The 18,405-nt window shown below is 44.3% G+C and overlaps 1 protein-coding gene across 7 annotated transcripts in view; it reads right to left on the reverse strand.

The window, feature by feature from the left end:
- Nucleotides 1-215: 215 nt before the first annotated feature.
- CPEB3 (cytoplasmic polyadenylation element binding protein 3) overlaps nt 216-18,405 on the reverse strand; it is a 177,824-nt gene continuing 159,634 nt past the window's right edge. For all 7 annotated transcript variants that reach the window (XM_084904324.1, XM_084904321.1, XM_084904323.1 and 4 more), the window contains one exon: nt 216-6,102. In XM_084904324.1, coding sequence (XP_084760450.1) covers nt 5,875-6,102 — 228 coding nt within the window. In that variant the 3' untranslated portion in view covers nt 216-5,874. The remainder of the gene's footprint in view (nt 6,103-18,405) is intronic.

Genomic DNA, 18,405 nt, shown 5'->3' on the forward strand with positions numbered 1-18,405 from the left:
CCGCCCGCCACCCCCTCCCGCTGCACAGCACGTGCTGTGTCCGTGGTGTTTCAGGGTGAGCACGGGGCGGGGGGTGCTGCGAGCTCACCGCGGCCCTTTCCTCCCTCCCTCCATCCCTCCCTCCCTCCTCCCTAAAAACCCCAATCAACCAAAGTGGACGCGCTCCGCAGGTGCCACGCGACTCCTCCGCGAATGCAAAGGATGACAAGCGTCAGTGCTTCGTACAACTAGATTTAATAAGTTGTTGTTACAGAAAAAAAAAAGGAAGTCCAAACTACAAAGTTTAAGCAGTGGAAGCAGTAGCTGCTTTGAGCTCCGTGTGTAGTCACAGTACTGCAGTTTTCCATACAAGCAATGTTAGTCCGAGCCCCAGAGGCAGAAGCTGAGTAAGGGTTTCTAGCAAAAACAATCTAAAGAGAACAGGTGATAAAAGATACAGTACATTTAAAAGTAGCTGTTAGTCGGAAAAAACGAATACAGAGACCTTAGCGGTGAACACTCTAGGAGTTATGTCCATTGTTTTGACAGCAAAAAAACAACAAATACCTAATACTTTATACCCCAACAGAACTAGATCCAGAAAAGAAAGAAGAGCAGATGTTGTCCTGTGTTAGCACCCGAGTTTTCTACCGGTGGCGGTTAACCTCACCGTCGTACAAATTTAAACATCCCCGAATCATCTATGTCCACTTCTTGACCCATTTTGGGGTATAAAGTCAACAGCATGAATTATAAAATACTCTGTGGTAAAATGGAACACGATTGCAGCTGAGATAGAGAAGTTTGGTTATTGTTTAAGAAAACAATAAAGAAACAGAAAATGTTAGCTGACATACCAAACAGGCGAAAAAACAACAATCCATACACATAAGCCAGTTTTAACAAAAAGATACTTTTTTTTTGTTTTGTTTTCACTAATCTGTGACTAATCTTTCACTCAAACCTTGCAAGTAGAGATGTCACAATACTCAAATAGGTAGGTAGGAGCCTTACCCAGTTAAATACCATTGTGTTGCTAATACAATAAGAGATAAAATGAAAACTAGCAGTTATTTTGCTAATTGCATCGATGCAATACATTCTGCATTAGCCCATGCCTCACTACACAAGCTATAAAACACAAGATAGAAGCAGAAATCTAAGCGTAATCTTTATACCACTAAGCGAGAATTTTTTTCCAATTTCGTTTCTTCTGTTCCTAATCACTTATCGGTGAGTTAATGTAAAATTCCAACCAGGAATACCCAATGTGAGTTAAAATTTTACATCACGACTTGATCTAATCTATATAGTATTTACAAAACTGAACACAGAGAGCATACCCGAGAGCCAACGCTGGACAGCTGTTTCTCTGAGCCATTGACAGCCTTGCCTCCCGGGCAGCGGGGCCGGAAGAGGCCATCAAGGACCAGTAGAAACACACCTTCGATCTAGAGCAAGTCATTGGATGTTCTGTTTACGCAACACCAGTTCTGCAGTCGTATGTCGTCGTTTTTGTGTGTTTTTTTTTTTTTTTTTGTCGTCTTAATTTTAGGTGCCATTCCGATGGCTCGCTGCCATTCACAGCACAGCTCCGAGGGGAGGTGGGTGTTTGGAAAAGAAGCGGGAGGGCAGAAGACAGAGCATGCTCAGAGGGTTGCCAGATGGGTGGCCACAGCGAGGGACGATGAGGGGGGACAAACGAGGGGCACCAGAGCAGGGAGCAGGCGGGAGGTGAAGGACGATGAAGTCGGAGACTGTCCACGACCGTGGTTGACGGCTGAGAGTGCGGGACCGGGGAGACCCTGCGATCCGCGTCTAACTCCCCAGAGGGCGGGGTCTGTCCTCTCAGCAGCTTCGGTTCACTCTCAGACGTCACCACAGGGAATGAATGGGAAAAGGGGTGGCCTGGCGAAAAGGCACTGTCTCACTCACACATGGACAGCAGTTGGGGGCAGATTCTCACACACACACACACACACACACACACACACACACATTATGAAGAGTCAGAGGGGGAAGCAATGAGTCATTCTGTTGACCTGGCCAGGTGTCAGCCTGGTGGTGTCTCACGAGGGTGACCGTGATCAGGGCCACAGACGCGGCTGCACCTGGTGTTGTATAAATCCACTGTGACATCCCTAGAGAACTGTACTGTGACATCCCTAATCTCACACTAAACCACTGTAACAAAGGAAAAGGCTTGTCAAAAATCTCACATGTTCTGCTCATTCTGTCATTTTATTACCCAATTATTCTTTTTACATAACCAACCGTTTTTTTCATTGTTGTCACACTATTGTAAACCACATCAGCAAGTTAATACATAAAGCTTTGCATTTCAAAAAACTAGACACTTTAGTAACAATATTACAAAGGTTTTTTAGCTTCAAAAAATAACCGAAAATGAAAAAAATAAACTTTTAAAGAATTAGCATCATAAAATTAATTTATTCCAAGTAAAAATACAAAATAATATTATGACATTGACCAGATATGAAAGTCCCTCCCAGAAACAACTCTTATTAATGATTGAGAAAGCACTCCTTAAAGAAAATACGAAATAAAATGAAAAATATGTAAATATGTTTAAATTTTTTTCTTAGCAAAAAATCTCTCTAAAAATAACAATGAAAATTTGTCTCAGTACAAAGGCTACATTACTATTGAAAAAATACCAGCATGAAGAAAAGGTACATATTTGACAGTAGAAAAATGATTTCAGTGAATCACAATGTCTAAAGTTTGCAATGAAAATAAATCTGCAATAAAGATTTATGCCTTTTTTCTTTTCTTTTTTTTTCTATTTTTTTTATACAAACAGTACAAACAGTATTGCACATAACAACAAAGAGTCGAGGTTAGGTTATAGCCTTCAAAAAATCGACTAGTTCAAGTGTCACATCAAGGAAAGGCCACAACAGGACCTGTGATACCCAGGGGCTTCCCAGTCAAGTTGCAGGTCAGAACACCTCTGTTTTTTAAAAAATAATTTTTTTGAAGGACCCTCTCTTTTTTAATATAACATTAACAACTCGGGGGAGGAGGGGCACATTTATTTACAAAACAAAAGGGAACATGTTATAATTTAATAAACTAAAAAAGTTCTCTTTTTTAAAAAAATACAAACAGAAGAATTCTTTCACAATCCTGGCCAGTCGTGCACAATCAATGCTTGATTATAAATATACAAATTAAGGGAAAGTAGTTTCCACCATCTATTCACAACTTTCAGCACCAAATGGAGTTTATTTTTTTGTAACCTATTCATGACAACGTTAAGCTTTCACGTGAAGCTTTATGCTGTACAATCTTCCAGCTTTTTTGTTGTTGTTGTTTTTGTTTTTATTTTTAAATCTCAGTGTTATTTTAGTACATGAAAGAGGGGTGCTTCTTCAAAAAGTTTTGCTTCTCTCATATAATTAGGTAGATTTCTGTAGGTTAGATATGATCTTTAATATAGTTATAAAGCTCTAACTTCTTCATTTTCAAAAAACACAAATAAGCATGAAAAAAATAAAGTTACCCATCTGTTAAATCATTTTTCTTGCAGAATTAAATTAATATATATTTTTTCTGAATAAACTTACTTAGAAAATATCATTTTTCTCTCCTATATTTCAAAATTGAGGTATTGCAAAAAGATCATGTCAGTCAGAAAGCATGCCTTTTTCCTTAAAAACAAACAAACAAACAAACAAAATCTTCAGCCAACTTTTGAAAACTGTCTAGAATACAAAAAGTAGTAGTGCATAACAAAACTTCTTATACAGATGAAAAACTAAACAAAACAAAAAACCCCCACAAACATAGAAAACAAACAACAGAAAACCACAGCTGGGCAGGAAAAAAGCAATTCTTACCAAAAAGCCCAGAGGTAACCTCAAAAGGGGAGAATTTCTAATAAGCATTTTTAATCCAGTAAAAAACTATTTTGTTTTTCCTTTTTTTGGAAACAAACTATAGTTTTGAGAGCTGGTAATTGCAATGAAACACTGGAGAAACAAAACAAGCAATATTAACTTAAGACAGTACAAGGACATCACAGCACGGAAAACACAGCGATTTAAACCTAGTCTGCAGTGTCATATCCAGTCAGATTGTCCCCAGATTTCCAAAACATAGGAAGAAGATTAAAAAAAAAAAAAATTCTACATAGTCTCACAATCATCGTGTGTGTTTATATATTACTATCTGCAGCCCAAGAGTGAATGCTAAAAAAATGTCCACGGTAGTATTAGCAGGTCTTAATTCTATTCAAGCTTTACAGGATAAATCCAGGGAATTAAGTAGTGAATGTCTCACCCAGACAACCGACCCCACCCCCCAGGCCTTCGTTTCTCGCACAGACACTTCTTTAGCATCACCGTCACACAACTTTTCTCTTAAAGTGTGCCTAGCTTGTCAATCTGACAACTTATCTCTATAGACTGTATATATTCCTAGTGTTTGTAAGCTAAAGATGAGCTCTTTGGTTTTCTGGACAAGGTCTGAAGCTATGTAGTAAAATGGTGCAAGCACTAGGAGATTGGAACTAAGAGCTCATGTGTTAGTTAAGAGTATACCAGTTGTGAACTGTCAAGTTCACTAACGTCTGACACAGAGGCTTTGAAACAGTTAAGTTTGATCACAGTTAGACATAATCACTTTACTCTATAAAGTAAATTGCACGATATATAACAGAGCACCGCAAAGTACTTCATCTACCATCCACGAATTTGCTTTTAAGAATATCCTACACCTAGGTTGTATATTGGTTGTAATATAGGTCATTCTGTTATGGGATCTTCCTAATTTCAGAAGCATTCCATTTATTGAGGCATGCCTTCCTCCAGTCAATTACCAATTCTTTGAATGAAAAAAAATCTTGTTCTTTGTTTGTTTAAAAAAAATCAGTATTGTATAGCTTATATAGATTCTTAATTTGTGCATTGTGGGAAGGTTTCATACTAGACATTGGATATAAAATTTATTGCATGCAGCAACCTGATTAAGTAAACATGCAGTCAGAAATAGTGACCTTCCGTTGAAGCCTCCTGAAGCCTCTTCTGATCTCCTTTCAGCAGCGGGTTCTATCCCTCAGTCACTGACAGTGTGCTGTTGGGTTTTATTCATTGATACCTTAGCCTGAATAGAGTAGTATGGTATTAACAATACCATGTTTCATAGCAGCAAAAGCTATTGCAGCATAAATTTACGTAACACTAAGAGTTCTAACTGAAATCCTCAGCAAAACAAAATCAAACGTGAAGGGAAAAAAAAATAAAATAAAGATTCAGCTTATGAGGTATCCTTACATGTCAAGATAAGAGAGCAACTAAAGGCTTATTTTCATGAAGGGTTGCATGACCCTTACTCTAAATGACCCCAACGAGTGATTGCTGAATTGTTGTGAAGTTTTTGCTACATCTGCCACCTGCTCACGAGCGTTCCCTTTGGTGAGTCTTCTCCTAGGGGCAACGCTCTACGTTTCTGAAAATAAGTGCATGCTCCAGTTCAAAAACAATCGTAACAACAACAACACAACGGCAACAAACAAACAAACAAAAAAACCCGCAGACATCAACCTGATGGCCGCTGATGAGAATGGCAGTCTACGTACTGTCACGAGGGACAAGGTCAGGTGTGAAGAAATGAAGGTACCAAGCAGACAAAAGGTGTGAATCAAAGTGCAAATCAGTACCGTTATACACTCTGCAGTTCTGCATTATACTGGACATGGAGTTCAGTAATATGACTGTAAATAATAATAATAATAATAATAAAAAGACCCATTTCTTCTTTAAAAATCGAGAACGAATGCACAGATTTCCAGAACACGGTAAGCCCTGAGGCGGTGCCCTCTCGGTTCCCTCCTCTGTCGTCGAGGCCAGCGCGCGGCCAGGCCTGCCGCGCTCAGCTCCAGCGGAAGGGCACGTGGCGGGGGCGGTCGCCGCCCTCCTTCACCAGCGGCTTGTGGAACTCCCGCCCGGCGCGCGAGTGGATGCTGGCCCAGCAGTACTCGCAGTAGTACTGCAGGCAGGTCACGTTGGCACAGAAGAACGGGGCGAACTTGCCCCCGCAGCGCGTGCCCTGGCACTCGTCACACATCTGGTCGTCCAGCACGTATGGCTTCACTTCCACCTGCGCCCGGAGAGGGGAGACAGACAGGGAAAAGGGTTAGTTAGCAAGGCCTCCTCCCGGGCCTGCTCCTTCCCAGACCCTACGGTGGAGCTGCCGGGGCGTCTTGGGCCGATGCCACTGGCGACTCGGCTGGCGCCGGGCCGTGGTGGAGAGCATGGGCTTCGGGACCTGCTCCGTAACTCCTGGCTCCACCTTGTGCCGTGTCCTCCGTTTTGTGTAACTGTGTCGCTATGTAACCGGACCCTAGCCCTCACCCAACCAATCGGGGTCAGCCACAGCAGTGACCTTACCATCCCTATAAATCCTCTATTGCAGAGAAACCCGCGCTCTCTCTCCACCTCTGCATCAGTGCATGTGGGACTGAGCTCGGGCTGGCCTGAATAAAAACTCTCTTGCTTTTGCATCGGACTCGGCTCCCTGGTGGTCTTTGGGGATCAAAAAATGTGGGCAAAACAGTTGTGTGGCTGTAGGCAAATTCTCACCCTTCTGTGTGCTCTTCCTGAACCCTGTGAAGTGAGAGTAACATTCACACACACACACACACACACACACACACACACACCATGGTCTCTCTGGAAGAGGGGTGAACAGTGTCTACCTCAGAGGGTCCTGGTGAGGAGTCTAAGGCAGCACCTGTCAAAGCACCTGGCTGAAGCCTGAAGGCCAGGCAGCACCAGACAATGCGGGGTGAGGAAGAGCTTTTCGGGGAGAGGAACCGGCCAGGACAGGGCCCGGAGCAGGCGGGTGCAGGGCAGGTCCTCGGGGAAGGGGAAAGGTCTGGCGGGAGCCAGGCCGGGAGGTGGGATGGGGGCGACAGGGAGACAGAGGGGCTGGGCAGGGAAGGGCGTTGTGCCCCGAGGCCCTGGGCTTGGTGCTTGAAGGACAAGGCTAACACCCCACCCAACAAGTTCCTGTCTTTTAGTTTTTCTTTCTTAAGATGAAATGAACCGTGTTTCAGGGAATAGTCCAGTAGCATTTAATGCTGCACAACCACTGCCTCTGTCCAGTCCCCAAACACTTCCACCGCCCAAAGGAAACCCCGCACCCACTCAGCAACCACTCCCCCGCCGCTCCCTGGCTGCAGCCGGTCTGCTTTCCGCCTCAGGGCCTGCCTGTTCTGGATAGTCCCTATAAACGGATCTCACAGGATGGGGCCCTTGGCATCTGGCTCCTTTCACGTACAATGTTTTGAGGTGCATCCCTGCAGCAGAAGTTCACTCCTCTGCCTGACTGACTGACAGTCCGATGCACGTGCGGGTATCTGTCACATTCCGTTTGTCCATCACTCACTGACGGACATTTGGGCTGTTCCCACCTTTTGGCTACTGTGAATGGTGCTGCTATGAACGAATGGACATATGATTGTTTGAATCCCTGTTTTCAGTTCTTTCGAGTATATTGCTGGGACACACGGCAATTCTATGTCTAACTTTTTGAAGAGCTGCCAAATTGCTCTCCACAGAGGCTGCACTGCTTTATATTCCCACCGGCTATGTACCCGGGGCCCGCTTTCCCTACACGCTCACCAACACTGGCTGTTTCTCTGTGGTTACTGCTGTCCTAGCAGGCGTGGTTTTCATGTCCACGTCCCTACCGGCTAATGCCCGGGAGCAGCTTTTACCGGTCATCTGTCTATCTGCCTTTTATTTTTTCTACCCCCATTCATGCCCTCTATGGATACCTTTTTTTTGGAGAAAGATCTATGTATTTCAAGTTCTTTGCCCATTTTTTAATTGGATTGTCTTTTTGTTGTTGAGCTGTAAGCATTCTTTATACACTAGTATGCTAGACTCTAGATTTTTATCAACGCATAGTGTGCAGATATTCTCTCCAACTTCGTAGGCTGTATGTGACTTGCTTGATAATGCCTTTTGATGCACAAAAGTTTTTAATACTGAAGAAGTCCAATTTATTTTTTTCTTTTGTCACTCCTCCAATTGATGTCACTGCCAAATCCAAGGTCATGAAGATTTACCCTTATGTTTCTTGTGAGAATTTCATGGTTTTAGCTCCTATTTTTAGGCTGAGTTGATTGTAGGGTGATTTTGTATACAGTGTAAGGAAGGGTCTACTGTATTCTTTGGCATGTGGCTATCCAGTTGCCCCAGTACCGTTCCTTAGAGAAACTATTCTTTACTCATTGAACGGTCTTGACAACCTTGTCAAAAATCAACTAGAGGCCCAGCCTTAATATTCCTTCCTCCTTTGGACTTAACACTGCTCACGGCTCATCGGGCATTTCCTGTCTCCAGTCCTGCCGTGGCCAGCACCCCTCTTCAGGTGCAAGCACAGTCCTGGAGCAAGACAGGGTAGTGGCAGACCCGGGAAGACCTCGGTCTGTGGAGACCATGGACTCCTGGGGGAGGGAGCCAGCTTATCGGTACATCTCCCCTGGCCTCAGCTCCGGCATGGAAGGCCAGGAAGGAGCTGGAACCTGGGCCTGACCCCTCTGTGGTGCCTGAGGCTGGGCCACGGCGGAGGCAGGGCAGGCAGTGACTGGGCAGAGCCCGCGTTCCCCTCCATTCATGTACGATGGAGCGGGGGAGGGGGTGTTTCTCCCACCTGGTAGATGCCAGTGCTCAGTGTTCCCGCAACCAGACCCGAGCCCCCAGTAAGGCTAGAAAAAGGGATCCAGCACGCAGAGGCCGGTCTGAGGGAATATAATTCACACTCAGCGAAAGAGGAGTGCTGGGGAGAAAGACAATAGCCACTTCAGCGTATCCAGCACGGAAAGGGCACTTAAGGAGACTCAAGTCTAGCACAGGGAGACTTTCTGGAAATACTAAACAAATGCCGGGACTTGACAATACAACATACAGATGATGTATTATAGAATGGTACGCCCGAAACCTATATAATTTTATTAACCAATGTCACCCCACTAAATTCAATTTTTAAAAAAGGTTACTTTTGTTTAAGTGTAAAAGCAGTGGTTATGTGGGTTTTATTCCCTCGGGGTTTTTCTTTTTTAAAAGTGTAAATTAAATTTTTTATGTTAAAGTCATAAGAACTAACTATTTTACAGTGGACAATCCAGGGGTGTTTGACATATTCACAGGGTTGTGTAAGCACCACCTCTATCCAGTTACAGCACTTTTTCATCTCTGCAAAAGGAAACCTTGAAGTCCCAGCTTTGTTTTTTAAAGAACTCTTCCTAAGCGATAAGATTAATTATTTAACGGGGTTATTTCGGGATGAAATGGTACGATGTCCGGGTGAGGTGGGGAGAGTGAGCAGGGGTGCAGATGAACAAGGGTGGTCACACGTTGATAATTATTGAGACTGGATGACAGAAACGTTGCCTATTGATAACTTGCAATTGGAAGAAGGGATTCACTATTCTCCCCTCTATACTTTTGAATGTATCCAAACGTTTTTGTTATTAAGAAGCTAAAATATGCAAAGTGTGCCTTTTTCACTAATTAAGTTATCAGATGAAATGAAGACAGAATAGTCCCTGTTGGGATCCAGTTCAGTGGCATAAAAGATCAAGTGAGGAAATATTTTAAAAGTCGGGGGCGGGGGGCGTAAGGAATATAATTTAGAAAAGTAAAAAATGAGAGAAAAGATAAGAAATTTTAGAATAGATCCAGGAGAGCCTAATCTTTAAGTTCCAGAAGGAGAAAAAGAAATGAGGAAAGGTACAAGTCCTGAACTACATATAAAAAAACACCAGCAAGTCCACTCTGGACTGGATGAAAAAGAGCATACCACCAGCACATCCCGGGAGATCACTAGCTAAAATCCCCGATTTTCTCCAAGGGACAGAGAAAACGCTACATGCTTCCAAGTAAAAAGACCTCGTTACAGACTCCTGCAAAGCAAAGGAACAAGCAGGCACCACACTTCTCTGCCTCTCTGGAAGGTGGAGCAACAAGAAGTGCTATCTATTAGGCTGAGAGAAAGACAGGACCCAAAATCCTGTATCTGGTCAAGGTATCCTTCCCTAAGAAGACTGGTGAGAAAATTAGTAGCTTTATGATATCCTAGGAATGAAAATGAAGAAAATATTCTATTCACATTTGGAACAAAAATTATGTTACTCAGAATGAATTAGATCATAAACACATTGGACCTACATGAAGAAATATTTAAATGTTAAAAAAGAATCTTAAAAACAAACAAACAAACAACTAGGTCTATATGTACATATTAAGGGCAAAGTAGTCCTTTTTAATAAGGACTAGAATCCTAGAAACTCCAGAAGAAAATATATTAAACTACGTAAAAATAAAATACACTTATAAATGGCAAAAAATACTTTGAGAAAAGTCAATAGGCAGATGATGGGTTTGGGAAAAAAAACTACAGATTATTATTTATATTATTCTAGAGGCCTGGTGCACGAATTTATGCACCAGTGTGATCTGGCTAGCCTGCCCTGCTAGGGGCCGTGGATGGTTGGCCAGCAGGCCCCTGCCCCCTGGTGAACTCCTGGTTGAGGGGACAATTTGCATACGGTATTAGCCTTTTATTACATAGGAGGATAAAGAACTCTTAAAAACTGGCAAGAAAAAGACATACAACACAGTGGAAACATGGGTAGAGAATAATTCATGTAAGAATTCAAAGGCAATCCACATGAAAAGATTTTCACATTCATGAGTAGAAAAAAGAAAATTAATATCACTTTGTTTTCCTTAGACTGGCAAACATTTAAAAGAGGTAATAACTACTTATCATTCGCCGATAGAAATGTAACTTGCTACAACATTTTTAAAAAAGCAAACTAGTGCCTGGCCTGTGTGGCTCAGTGGTTGGAGCATCGTCCCATACAGAGAAAGGTGGTGGTTCCATCCCAGTTGAGGCACATACCCAGGTTGCGGATTCGATCCCCAGTTGGGGAGGGGGGCGGTGTGGGAGGCAGCTGATTGATGTTTCTCTTCCCCCTTCTCTCTCTAAAATCAATTAAAGAAACAAACAAACCAAATTATTAAAATAAAAAATACATATACTCTTTGACCCTCTAATAATCCCCCTGTTGGTGGTTGTTAATGCTGTAAACATAACCACCACATGTAAAGTTTATTTACTGAAGAATCGCTCACAGTGGCAAATAACTAAAAACAAAGGAACTGTCTATCTACAGGGAAATGTTTGAATAAAATGTGGTACATCCACCCCATGGAATATCATGAAAAAGGACTGCATGTGTGCTCCCCCCGCTGATCTGAAGAGAGTGGACAAACTGCAGAAAAGAGAACACGGGGAGAGGTCTAGCTGCTTAGGGACAGACGGAGAGGCTTGCTCAGAAGTCAGGGAGGCCATTTCTTATCATCTGGCCCAGTGTTTCCCAAACTTTTGACATGTGTGTACCCTTTCTATAATTTTCGTAACGCTGAGTACCCCTCGTACTCATGAGAACGTAGAATTAGGCGCAGCTAAGCACGGTGCAGTGCATATCCCCACCAAGCTCCGGTGCAACGCGTACCCTCACCAAACTCTTCCCTGGGGGTACGCGTGCCACACTTTGGGAAACACTGATCTAGAGCAACATGCTTCCTGGAAGCACCATTCCATTGGGTGTGCTCGCAGCTTTTAAATACAATGTGCTTCTCATCTCCACGGCACTGTACACCCAGCCTATAAGCCACAGTGACCTCGTTACCATTCCCACCAGACACGGTGCCCCTCACCGGCAGGCCGCACTGAGAATGCTTAAACATGAGGTTTTCGTGTCTCAGCTGACGATGAGCTAGAATCCTGCTGTTTACTTCTCTGGGCATCTGGCAGCCACGTGGATTGCTACGAAGCGATCCATAAACCTTCCCGATTTGGCAAATGCACAGTGATTAATTTTAGAAGCTCTCTGGGATTTAAAAACACATAGGGAAAAGGGTTTGGATCCCATGTTCCTTTCACCTTTCAAAAGAAGGGCCTCACCGTGTTTCCTGTTTGCAGGGGCTAGGGGCAAAAGCGTTAAAGACCACTCTGTGCCTCTCCCGCGGCTCGGAATGTGCTTGTGTGTCCCAAGGCTGATGCCGCGGCCACACACTGACAGAGCACAGAAAATCTGGGAGTGTCTGTGTGGCTGTAAGAACAACTTCTTTCGTGCCGGCTGACAGTATCCCGCACAATCAACCCGTCCACCCTCAGCCTGCTTTCCGTCCACGGAAGTGGGGCTGGAGGTGAAGATGTAACTCAGCCCCAAACCAATTTCTAGCAGGACAGTGCATCACGGGGAGAAGAGAGAACAGAACCATCATGAATCACTGGGACCGGTTCCAGAGACAGAGAAGCATCTGATGACTGTCAAACCTCAGGGAAGGCAGGGAGGGGGTTTGGGGGATGCTAAAAGATCAACCAAAGGACTTGTGTGCATGCATACAAGCATAATCAACGGACACAGGCACTAGTGGGGTGAGGGCATGTGCTGGGGGTGGGGGTGGCCGGGGAGAGATCAAGAGAGAAAAAAGGAGAGATATGTAATACTTTAAACAATAAAGAAGTAGCCCTGGCCGAAACCGGTTTGGCTCAGTGGTAGAGCGTCGGTCTGTGGACTGAAAGGTCCCAGGTTCGATTCCGGTCAAGGGCATGTACCTTGGTTGCGGGCACATCCCCGGTGGGGGGTGTGCAAGAGGCAGCTGGTCGGTGTTTCTCTCTCATCGACGTTTCTAGCTCTCTATCTCTCTCCCTTCCTCTCTGTAAAAAATCAATAAAAATATATTAAAAAAAAAGAAAAAAAAGAAGAAGTAGCCCTGGCTGGTTTGGCTCAGTGGATAGAGTGTCAGCCTGGGGACTGAAGGGTCCCAGGTTTAATTCCGGTCAGGGGTATGTACCTTGGTTGTGGGCACATTCCCCACTTGGGGGTGTGCAGGAGGCAGCTAATGGATGTTTCTCTCTCATCAATGTTTCTAACTCTCCCTCCCTCTTCCTCTCTATAAAAAAAATCAATAAAATATATTTAAAAAATAAAGAAATTGAGAATATTATGCTGAGTGAAATAAGTCAGACAGAAAAGCTAAGAGCCATATGATTTCACTCATCTGCGGGATGTGAAACTGAAACTCGTGGACACAAATAGCGGTGTGGGGGCTGCCAGAGGGATGGGGCTGGGGGTGACGGGGTCTAATATATGGTGATGGGAGGAGATTTGGCTTCGGGTGGTGGGCACACGGTGCAATAGACAGATCTTATAACATGGAAACCCACACCTGGAACCTGTGTGATCATATTCACCAATCACCCCAGTACACTTAATAAAGTAAATAAGTTCTTTAAAATTTAGTGAAAAGAAAATCACAATGCCAAGAGAGCAGACATAAAAAGAGAGAACAGGAGAAGTCAGAGGTGAAGACGAGGAAGCTGAGACAGGACAAATGGTGACTATGCCATGTAGAGAGGAGGAATCTCTCTCGCTTTCTTCGGCTGACCCGAACTCCATTAAACAGCCATTTACAGCCAAGGGCTCTGAGACACCAGCCGGTGCTTCAAAACAAGCTCAGGTAGGATGAGCTCCGACAATACCTGAACTCACTTCTTCTCAAAGGATCCAATCCAACACGGCCATAGCTTCAGCGGGAAGCTTTCAGGCCGGACCAAGGCAGGGGCCAGTAACGGCATTAAATAAAGGCGGGTCATGGGGCCCTGACTGAGGACAGGAGCAGGCACTGTCTGGGAACAGGTCACCAGAGCCCTCTCTCCCTTTGCTATTGAGTCATCTTATGTATTCCGGCTGTGGCCAGGGACAGTGCGGTATGGCGCACACTTCTGTCAGCGCGGTTACTGGGTCATATTAATCTTCACACAGGCTAAAAATACAAAGACTCTGATAGTTTTTCGCTAAAATTCAGGTCTAGAGGAAATTTGAAAAAAAAAAAAAAAAGATCAAATGTGTGAAGTACTTGAAGTACTTGCAAAGAAAGGTGCAATGGATAACATCTCATTAAATAAAAAATGGATTACGCCCAGCCGGTGTGGCTCAGTGGTTGAGCATCAACCTATGAACCAGGAGGTCACGGTTCGATTCCCTATCAGGGAACCTGCCCAAGTGGCAGGCTCGATCCCCAGTGGGGAGGGGGAGGGTGCAGGAGGCAACCAGTCAATGATTCTCTCTCATCACTGATGTTTCTATCTCCCTCTTCCTTCCTCTCTGAAATCAATAAAAACATGTATTTAAAATAAATCAATAAAAATGGACTCTTCTAAAGAGTATGCTATTAAATATGACATGTTATGGCGTAGCTGTCACATGTATCAGAAAGCCCCACCTTAGCTAACTGACAGTCGGTCTCTCTGGTCCTCTGAAGTAAGCTAAAACAGAGGCACAAAAACATTGTTTCTCAATGGTATACTGATTTTCAACCTATTTTCTCTTTCATATAGAGACTGATATGTTAGAAAAATACAACAGCTAATCTCAAGTATCCAAAGTACAAAAAAAACCTGATAAATACCACAGGGACTATCAACCACACCGCCCATGCCCCACCACTACCATGAATGCACAGCTGCTGTTTCCCGCCCCACGCCACCCCTTTTCAGATAGAAAACAGGCGCCCAGCACTCCCAGCGCCGGGAATTTATACAAAAGGATGGAAATCAAGATCTCGGAGTGGTATCTGCACTATCAGGCTCACTGCGGTGCTGTTCACAATGGCCAAGGTGTGGAAGCAATGGAATGTCCGTGACAGAAAAATGGATAGAGCAGATGTGGTCTATACACACACAGTGGAATGTTACTCAGCCTTAAGAAAGAAGGGAATTCTGTCACATGTGACAACATGGATGAACAGCCTCAAGGACATCCCGCTAAGTGAAATAAGTCGGTCACAGGAGGACACCTGCATGGTTCCGTCTACAGGGGGCATCCAAACCCGTCCGCCGCAGAAAGCGGAGTGGCGGCTGCCAGGGCCTGGGGCAGGGGCAGGGGGAGCTGCTGGTCACAGGGTATGAATCCCAGTGAGGCGTGACATTGTGCTTATCGTTCAGCGTGTGCTGCTCCCTCACACGCCTGTTAAGAGGAGAGTGTTCAAGGGGATTTTTACCACATTGGGGGGGAAAAAAAAAGTTAAGAAAATATATGGTGGGTGTGGCATACTTGGTAAAAACGGGGACTGAGGAAGGGGGAAAATCAACTGCTTATGAAACTTCTGAATTTGAGCACGAAACAAAGAAAAGAAGCTGAGCACAGTATTTTTCTCAAGTGGGGTCCCCTGGAACATTATTCCGAGAGACGGTGCATTTTAGAAGAGCTCATGATCAAAAGAATCCGCGAAAGATTGCACAGTGTCTCCTCGGACCTTCACCGTGAAGATTAGCATATAAAAGATTCTAACAAGCCCCAGAATAAAGCAGCCTCGTTATGTTCCTTCAAGAAAGCATTTCCAAACTCATTTGACTCAGAAAAAGGTTTTTTCTGCAAAAACAGATATTAAGATCCCAAGGGACTCGTGCTTTCTGAAGAGCGACTTAGGAAACGGTGGTTTAGGGGAACTAACTGTAGGGATGGAACCCTGCCTACTCAGAGCTCCTCCTCCTATTTCAAAAACCCAATCACCCCTCTTTCTCCCTATCTTGCCTGAAATATTTAACTCCTTTTATCATGAAAAACAAACAAACCCACAAAAAACAATTAAGCTAATAAGCTTCTTCCAGAAGAGCTCGAACATTAGGCATTTGTGGTGTCATGGAGTTTACTTTTATCGGCGCCATGGCATATTGACAGAGTGCTTTACAGGTTTCAAAAGCACTGCCATTAATACATACACACACCTTCCTTCAGGCTATTTATTCAGTGGTATAGACAAGACTAAACCCAGATTGGCTGGCTGTGGTCTAGTATCTTTCGATTAGTAAAAAGGTCTCTCTGGGCTGAGAATATAGGCAATGTCTACTGCAAGATGCAGATCAGGTAATAAACATCTAACTTACACAATTCTAGGAGACAACATGACCAAGCTGTGTTAAACAATAGTTGTGTGTGTGTGTGTGTGTGTGTGTGTGTGTGTGGGTATGCGTGCGCATGCATGTAATGGGGACCTCTCAGATTTTTATAAAGGAATTTTTTCATACAAGTTAAAGCATATGTTTTTGTTAGATGGGGGAAGATTAATTGACTTACAAAATTTCTCAGAACGCCACAGAATAGACAAGGGAATAGAAACATGGCCATGTAGAAAGATTACTCATGTTCGTATGATCCCATTTTTCACCCTTTTCTACGTAAGTGGGCTAGACTGGAGCTATAAAGAAAGCTGAGCTCTCATATCCTGGGCGTTCCTTTGGAGCCACTTCTAAAAATACCACGGAAAAGGACAGAATGAGAACAGGGGCCCGCTTTTGCCCTTATTGCACTGAAATACGTTAAACTGTTCAATTTTTCACAGAAACGCCGTTCAAAGGAATATAAGCAAAATGTAATCCTAACCTTCAACTGGATTTCAAGTTCAAAGTCTGCTCATTATCATAGAAGAGATACTGGTAAAAACACCTCTTTCTAGACTAAAGAAACCACCTTCAATTCTTTAAATGCAAAATGCACCCCGGTGTTCACCTCTATAAAAGGAGCTTAAGAGACTCTACATGTGTGTCTTGACTAACATCTAAGCAGCATATTGGTAGACTGGCACTTATGTTAATTTCTTTTTTTTTTTTCCCCTAGTGTCAAATTCAACTACTTACTCTAATATTAAGGATTCTTAGTGGAACTGAGGAGGCATTTTCAAAGGGGGAAAAAAGAGCATCAACAATTAGCCTTGGTCATAGGATTGGGCAACAGCACAATTTAAATAGGCCAGGCTCTACAATAACACAAATCAACACCTGCACAGCATGATACCTTTCCGAAGTGACTCATCTATCACTGTTCACCTGGGCAATAAACGATAAGATAGTTAGGCTATTTCTTACTACTATGAGACAATAAAATGAAGCCTCTAAGAGGTTAAGAAACTTGCCCAAGCTCAAACCAAGACTGGGAGAGGTCCCAAGCCAGGACACTTTTCCACTAAAGCCATGGTTTTCTGGGTGGTGAGGATCGGAGTGGGTGTGGGGTATAACCCCCGTTAGGTACTTATGGGCATACCCCATAGACCACCCCCTCCCCCCAGTAGTGTTCTAAGGATTCTCTCTTACCCACGGGAGTGTATCATGTGCTCATGTGTGCTAAGGCAGAAGAAACACTGAGAGCCGCCGTACCGTGTGCTACACAACCTTGGCCAACACAGGGACCATCTCCACCTGGCTGGCAGCTGGTGAATACGGGCCATGAGATATGCTTAATGTAACCCTTAAAGGATTTATTTCAAGATGTTTATTTGGAGCTGCACTGGCTCATACTGACTTGAAAAAAGGTGTTCCATGAAGACAGCATAAAAGTAAAAAGCAAAGGCAAAACAGCGATAAAAAACAAAAACAAACAAACAAAAAAGCACAGGGAAATTTCGAACTCATTTTGTTAATGTTCAAAATAACATACAGACATACTAGCAGATCCTGATAAACTCTAGCTGTGCCCTGCTCAGTGCAGAACAGGTTACCTAGATGTATGTGAACGATGGAAACATGTAAAGCTCACGGCGGGACCTGTGATCGCACGTGCGGGTTCCTAACTCAGGTCTGTGGGGAAAGCACTTCCTGGAGTCAGTGGGTCTGATCAAACCCACGCACTCATCTGAAAATCAGTACTAACGTGTACCCACCCCGTCCCAAGTATTAAGGCTCAGTAACTAACATGAAAGACAGTCAGTCACTGGCCGCGGGGACTGTGTGGTCTAACGGACGTGTAAGCGGTGCTCCATCGCAGAGATGCTTTAGTGCCACAAAGGGTGGCAGCTGGCACCAGGACAGTGATCTATGGGGGAGAAATAAGCGCCACGAAAAATATTACCGTGACGCTGCCGCCAAGGATAAGGAAAAGTTATGCTAATTAGGCAGGCAGAGGAAACAGCATCTGTATTAACCCCGAGAAAGAGAGGGAAAAGGCCAGTTGTGACTGGCTGCAGCCACGGAAGAGAGAGCTCAGGCAGCAGAAGAGTGCAGTCCATGGCAGGTGAGGACGCTCAGCTTTGTCCCGAGGGCAGTGGGACAGAATCAAAAGGCCTGAGGAGGGAGGACATGCTTCTCAGGTGACTTCACAAGGTCACTCTGGTTTTCATGTACAGGATGAAGTGGGACGGGCTAAGGACGAACTGGGGAGACGATGATTCTGCACATTTCCTGAGTGCCACCCCAGACCCCTGGGCACTCAGAGTCCAGATCATGGCAGCTCTGTAAGGAACCCACCAGCACAAGCCCCTCCCCCTGCCAGGGCTTCTATGTCCGGGCACACCACGGCCAAGAGTCTGCCCCCTTCTCGGGGAC

This window comes from Pipistrellus hanaki (genome assembly GCF_964339955.1).
Source record: "Pipistrellus hanaki genome assembly, chromosome: 14".
Lineage (NCBI taxonomy): Eukaryota > Metazoa > Chordata > Mammalia > Chiroptera > Vespertilionidae > Pipistrellus > Pipistrellus hanaki.